Genomic DNA, 7,236 nt, shown 5'->3' with positions numbered 1-7,236 from the left:
TTTCCGGCCTTACTTTAAACACGCGTTTTTCACCCCCCGAGAAGGGGTAAATGTCACCCTCCAAGTAAAAGCAACCAACGGCACAAATTCAACTTTGAAGTGGAGGGCAAGTAGAACTTAAATCCAAATTTTCATGCAATTCGGAGTTGCCCCTGGAAATTACACTCTAAAACGGTCATTTATTGGGCTAACTGGTAATTTTTGGCTACTTAGTAGATTATTTCTGGCTAGTACTTTGATTTTAATTTTTAATAATTAACAAATTATTGTTCTTAATTTTTACTTTTGACAACGATTTCCGAAATGGAAATAGAAACGTTAAGTATTTTCAGGTAAAATATTTAATTGTCATTACAACCTAACTGTAGCTAATCCCCTATAAACATAACATTTAATTTGTGTAACAAATTAATTCCTTTGTAATTCTCCGGGTCCGATTTGTCCCCCTTTTTGACGAGAGTTATTAGGATGCTTGATTTTCTTGTAATATCTTGTTTTGTTCTATTATATTTTGGATTAGCTTTAATAGTTATTTGGTCAGATGTGGTCCTTCCTACTTTATGAGTTCATTCTGTATTCTGTCCTCTCCTCTTGATGTTCTCTTGTTAATTTACTTAATGCTTCCTTTACCTCTCTCTCCTCATGTTTATTTCTTTGTTTGTCTTCAGCCCTGGTAGTTCATTATCATCACCTTTAGCAAGTAGGGAATGAAAGTAGTCTGGCCATGTTTTCTCTGTTCCTATATTCGATTTTACATTATAACAAAAACGATATACAATTTTAATTCTGTTTATTAGAAATAAATTTTAAAGACTTTATAAAAGTAACTTTTGCTGATACAATCAGCCTAATAAATTTATAAATATATTAAAAAATCTACAAACATAAAAAATCTTACAAAAAAAATCACTGTAGAGTCTTCTAATGTTGCAAGACCTTCAAGAAGTGTGCTCTTACTTTAAGTTAAAAATGAAAATATCTAAGACAAAGCTAATAACAAACCTAGTCCCCAGTGAAAACATTGTCATTAACGACTACGAAATGGAGTTTGCGGAAAATACACATATTTTGGTCATGAAATACGAATCACGAGAGACAATCAAACATGCGAATTGAAACGAAGCATGACTCATTAGTCGAGGAAATGAAGCATTTTGGCTTGCAATTTTTTCGTCCAGCATGTATTTACTTGAAATTTTTACAGAAGATAGGAAATAGTCCAAGGATCATTTTCTATATCATGCTGTTGTACGCTAAAACCTTGGGGGTAGTTGCCACACCATCTCGGGGGTGGGAATTTTTTATTACATTTTAACCATGCAAATCGATGTAAAAAGTATTTTTAAGAAAAAAATGTGTTTTACATTTTCTTCGTAAAACTAATATTTTTCGAGTTATTCGTGGTTGAAAGTAACAGTTTTTCGACGAAAAAATCGACTTTTTTAGAGGGTTTTTTTGAGAATAACTCGAAAAATATGCATTTAATCAAAAAAACTGTAGATATCAAAATTGTATCTTTTAGTAACACAAACGAAACTATTTTTCTATAATATTTTTACGACCAATACAAACCGAGATACGGCATGTTAAAGGTTAGCTTTTTTCGTCAAATGCATAATTTGAAATAATCAAAGCCAAATAACAGGAAAACTTTGCATTTTTTGAGGAAAACTTACATAATTTTTTTTCAAGAATACAATAAGATCTTTAAAAAAATAATAGAAAGTTTCTAGCATTAAAATTGAGCAACTTATGATCAAAAAAATGTCGGTACCTGTTTTTCCCTACGAAAAAAATAGTGAAAAAACCCCCTTACTACCCTTGTAACTAAAAATTGGTCTTCACCTTTATGTAATTCCTTTTATATTTATATTATCAATACACCCAAGAAGTTTGATCTATTTCAAAGGCCTAATTTTAAAAAAAATGGAGTTTAAAGAAAAATAGATTTTTTGCAATTTTGCATTTTTTATCATTTTCTTCAAAATATCTCCAAAACTACTGGAGATACGAAAAAAATGATAGATTACTAAATTGTAGCTTTTTTAATAGCTAAAATTTTCTTATGCATAGATTTTCATTACAGCGAACAGTTAGCAAGACATAGCTGTTTAAAACATCTATTTACGAGCAAACATCCCCTTATTCGAGCCCTTTAAACCCACCTCAATTAAAAATTAAGGGATCTTACGAAATTCAATTTACACAATCTTATTACTCTTCAAAAATTCTACAAAACTATTATTGAAAAAACTTTTTATCGCCAAAAATGAAGGAGCTATGTTTATAAAACTATTTTTTTTTTTTTGAAAAATTCGAATAGTCCCCTTATAGAGCATTTTCAATGTACCTATATAATACCACAGAGCCGGTTCGTATACTGGATGACTAAAAAACTATTTGTATGTGTATTTTTATATATTTGTAAATTCGTATTTTTGTGTAAATAAATGTTTTTGTAATTCTTTAATTCTACTTTTTTTTCTGTATAGATCTATTAAATTGTCTACTTATAAAAATTGCAATGGTATTATGGGGGGTTTTTAAGGGTTGAAATATTATGATATTATATCCTAAAGCATACATAAAACAATCATTATTTAACCAGTCAAAACCAAATTTTACCTATATTAAAGTTTACAATGTTTTTATATATCTTTTAACAATAAGGGTAGTTTACACCCCTAAAAATAATCAACGCCCTTGAGCATGATATAGAATATGAAGTACAGGGTAAGATGATCCTAACCCCAAATTTTTATGTAAATTGATGCAAGTCGAAATTATTCTTTTAGGATAAGTATACTTTTCATATATAGCTCCAACAAGGGTGGTTTTAAGGGTTGAAATATTGTGATATTATATCTTAAAGCACAAAATAATCATTATGTAACTAATAAGAAGCAAATGTTAACAATATTAAAGTTTAAAATGTTATTTTATAATTTTTTACAATTAGGGGTGGTTTTCACCCTTAAAAAACCAAAAGCGTACAACGGCTCAATATAGAAAATGAACTAGAGGGTGAAATCAGCCTAATCCCAAATTTTTGTACAAATCGATGCTGGACGAAAAAATTGCGAGGTTTTGCCATTTTTCCAGCTTTATTTCCTCGACTACATGACCTATGAGCTATGGTGCAGAAACTCGAAGCTAGGACAAATAATCCCCGGACAAATAATCCCGGACAAAAAATCCCCACAAATTATCCATGGACAAAAAATCCCCGGACAAAAAATCCCCGGACAAATAATCCCCGGACAAAAAATCCCGGACAAAAAATCCCCAAGAAATATTTGCTGCCGAATAGCTCTCTAAAAGTTTTCCCGAAATTTTACCAAATTTCGAATTCCAATTCCTTGCTGAAAACTTCAAATTTTACATGACAAAAGAGTGTCAGTTTTTTCAAAAATCGTGGAAAATATGGGGAATGAGCTAAGGCCCCGTTCTGATGACAGGCGATTAACACGCGTTTTGATAACGCGCAATTACAACTAGGTAACATACATTTTACTGAAGACCGTTCACATGCTAACGTGCGTTTTAGGTTATCAGAATGGGGTCTTAGCTCATTCCCCATATCTTCCACGATTTTTGAAAAAACTCACAGTCGTTTGTCATGTAAAATTTGAAGTTTTCAGTATGGAATTGGAATTCAAAACTTTTAGAGAGCTATTCGGCAGCAAATATTTTTTGGGGATTTTTTGAGGGGATATTTTGCCCAAAAAAATTTGTGGGGATTATTTGTCCGGGATTTTTTGTGGGGATTTTTTTGTCCGGGGATGTTTTGTCCGGGAATTTTTTTGTCAAGGGATAATTTGTGGGGATTTTTTGTCCGGGATTATTTGTCCGGACTCCGCTGGGTCATTGCGGGACCATATAACAAACGAAGAACTACGATTGAGAACAGGAGTCACAGATGTTGTATGTCAGGTGGCTAAACTTAAATGGAACTGGGCCGGTCATATGGCCCGTCTGACAGATGGGAGATGGACAAAGAGGTTGCTCGGGTGGAGACCAAGAGCCCATAAAAGAAGTAGAGGAAGGCCATCCACGCGATGGACGGACGATAGAAAAATAATGAGCACTAATTGGATTCTAAGTGCTCAGGACAGAAGACAGTAGACGGAAATAGGGGAGGCCTATATACAGCAGTGGATGCAAAGGGCTGATTGATGATGATGATGATGAGAGTCTTCGACTATTCTTTTACACATACGACCTTAGTAATTAGATCGATAAAATAACATATACAGTCGGAAAATGAAAGAATGAACGAACATATAAAACACGCTGTATTTTTCTGTCACCGTGTTACACAAAAAATTGGCCAGCGCAAGTACATGTAATTATTATTATTACATGTACTTGAGCTGGGCAATTTTCTTTGTGACACGGTGACAGGAAAATACAGCGTGTTTTATATGTTCGTTCATGGGGATTCTTTCATTTTTCCCACTGTACGTCATATCACTTATTCCAAGAGTGATTTAAGTGACAAGAGAGCGCATTGTCTAATGAAGATTTGTGCGGGAAACTGTTTGATTCCGACAGTTTGATTCCGAAAATCCCGACAGAAAAAATCCCGACAGCCACAATCCCGACGGCCAAAATCCTGACAGGCCAGAATTCCGACAGGTTTGATAAGTTTCTTTTTTACCATATAATTACATTTATTTCTTGTTTTTTGTTTATGGCCATTTTTTTTATTTTTTGTTACTAAACAAAAGTATTTACCATTTAATATGAACTAATTTTCTAAATAAAATTTCTAACATGGGTATATGAATTAAATTATTTTTATTTTGCCAATATATAGTCCAATAATATATGTATAATCAAATCCTGAATTTAAGTTTACTCTCACATAATAGATATTATCATGTCACTTACAACCTTATATTTCAGTAAGTATAGCTTTTATATTATAGATATAAAATTAATAATAAAAATGAAGTGTTTAAATAATTTTTTCTTTTAAAATACATAATAATTAGTACCCGTACTTATTAGTAAGTAATAATTTTTCAATTTCAATACTCTATACTCTATAATATGATTTGGTATTTCATTTGAAAAGGAAACAATAAATATTCAAAATGTAGTGGTCGGAATTTTTACTTTTGCGAGGATTGTTGCATGTCAGGATTTTGGTCTGTCGGGATTCTGGTATATGTTTTGTGCATATAACTCGTTACGAAGAATATCCTGGTTTAAGAACTTGAGGGAATGGTTTGAATACAGTAGTGCAGAGCTAAATAGAGCGGTAATCAACAGGGTCCGCATTGCCATGATGATTTCCAACCTTCGATAGAAGATGGAACTTGAAGAAGAGGAAGCTCGTGACTGATGTCCGTTTCTCATTTATTCTTTTATGATTTAATAAAATTGTTTTTTGCTAAATTTCTAAGATTTAATGTCAAGAATGTTGTTCTTTCATAACTTCATCATAAGATGGAAGTCCCGATGAGTTATCTGAAAAAACAAATAAGATTTCATTACAACCGTATTCAAAATTTAATTTACCAATTTTATTGGGAATTAATCACAATATTAGTTTAAAATCTTCTTCTTCTTAAGGTCCAGTGCATTATCACCCTACATTATTGTCTTGTCATTTGAGATTGTGAGATGTTAGATAGGTAGTCAGTATTATTAGTTCATCTTGGTGATTATGTATATATGTGACCTTAAAATCAAAATACAGAAAAAGACTTCCGAAGTGAAAAGCGAAGCGTCAAAATAAACGTTTTTAAATTAAAATTGTGGTAAATTCCCAATAAAAATGGTAAATTATATTAAAATGCCAAAAGAAAAAGTATTCATGTAGTGGTTTGATGAATTATGGAATAAAATGCTTATAGTAAGTTACCGTGCGTCGTACCATTAGTCGCTGTAAAATTTTCTTGAACAGCCAAAGGTGCAGTGATCGTTCTTCTTTCAGTCGGATAACTTGAAGAATATGGACGGTGTCCAGAGTTTCTGTTCATCGATCCATTTCTGTTGATACTTAAAAATGGTGGAGGAGGTAGTACTGGAAGTGGCATATTGATTGTATTTGTGTGCCTTGGATAGAGAGGATGTGAAGAGAATCCCAAAGGATAAGGCGCATTCACGGTAGTAGGAGGGTACGCACCTAAAAAGAAAAAAATATGACACAAACAATGCAAGTAACGTACTATTCAAATGTATCATTTTTTGTAGTACCATTTACAATATTGCAATGCATATACATTACGAATAGGAAACTTAAAATTACTTATTTGTACGTTATTATATTTTATTACAGTCGAAAAAATGAAAGAATACCCATAAACGAACATATAAAACACGCTGTATTTTCCTGTCACCGTGTCTTCTTCTTGTAGTGCCTATCCGTTTCGGATGTTGGCGACCATCATGGCAATCTGCACTTTGCACACTGCTGCTCTGAAAAGATTTGTAGTGGTTGTGTTGAACCACGTTCGAAGATTTTTCAGCCAGGAAATCCTTCGCCTTCCTGGTCCTCGCTTTCCCTCTACTTTTCCCTGCAAGACCAGTTGCAGCAGTCCATATCTCTCACTGTTCCTCATGATGTGACCGAGGTATTCGATTTTGGCTGTTTTTATTTTGATTAACAGCTCTTTTTCTTTTTTCATTCTCAGCAAAACACCCTCATTAGTAATGTGGTCGGTATAAGATATCTTCAGGATTCGACGATAAAGCCACATCTCAAAAGCCTCAATTTTCTTGCAGGTGGCGTCTGTGAGAGTCCACGACTTAACTCCGTACAACAGTATAGGAAATATATAACATCGTAGTAATCTGACTTTTATGGGTATCGACAAATCATGACATTTGAACAACTTTGCCATTTTTTGAAATGCAGATCTTGCTTTCTCTATCCTACATTTGATTTCTATAGAATGGTCCCAATTTTCATTGACGTTCGTACCAAGGTAGGTGTATGTTTTTACTCTTTCTATTTGTTAACCATTCACACTGATTCGTCCAAATTGCTGTTCATTCTTAGAGATCAGTGGCGGCGCCTGGTGTAAAATATTGGGGGTGCACACATAATGTTAACATATAAAAACACCTTGAGACCCTATTTCCGTAGGTAAAGGTTTTTGAGTGTCTTCAAATTGTAAAAATCAAAGGACCTTATTAAAAATTACAATAAATAATGTATTTTATTGACTTAAAATTATAATTTAGTGTTTAAATGTTACAAGCAAGTTTTGTAACGAAAGTCAG

At 32.9% G+C, this 7,236-nt stretch overlaps 1 protein-coding gene across 3 annotated transcripts in view; it reads right to left on the bottom strand.

The window, feature by feature from the left end:
- Positions 1 to 773: 773 nt before the first annotated feature.
- LOC114324434 (uncharacterized) overlaps positions 774 to 7,236 on the bottom strand; it is a 28,361-nt gene continuing 21,898 nt past the window's right edge. For 2 of the 3 annotated variants that reach the window (XM_050646232.1, XM_050646233.1), the window contains exons 8-9: positions 5,873 to 6,136; positions 774 to 5,475 (exon numbers count right to left, since the gene is read on the bottom strand). In XM_050646232.1, coding sequence (XP_050502189.1) covers positions 5,420 to 5,475; positions 5,873 to 6,136 — 320 coding nt within the window. In that variant the 3' untranslated portion in view covers positions 774 to 5,419. The remainder of the gene's footprint in view (positions 5,476 to 5,872; positions 6,137 to 7,236) is intronic. The other variant, XM_028272286.2, reaches the window with a different exon arrangement.

This window comes from Diabrotica virgifera, chromosome 3 (genome assembly GCF_917563875.1).
Source record: "Diabrotica virgifera virgifera chromosome 3, PGI_DIABVI_V3a".
Classification (NCBI taxonomy): domain Eukaryota; kingdom Metazoa; phylum Arthropoda; class Insecta; order Coleoptera; family Chrysomelidae; genus Diabrotica; species Diabrotica virgifera.
The sequence above is the reverse complement of the archived record's forward strand: the minus strand, read 5'-3'. Positions and strand labels throughout refer to the sequence as shown.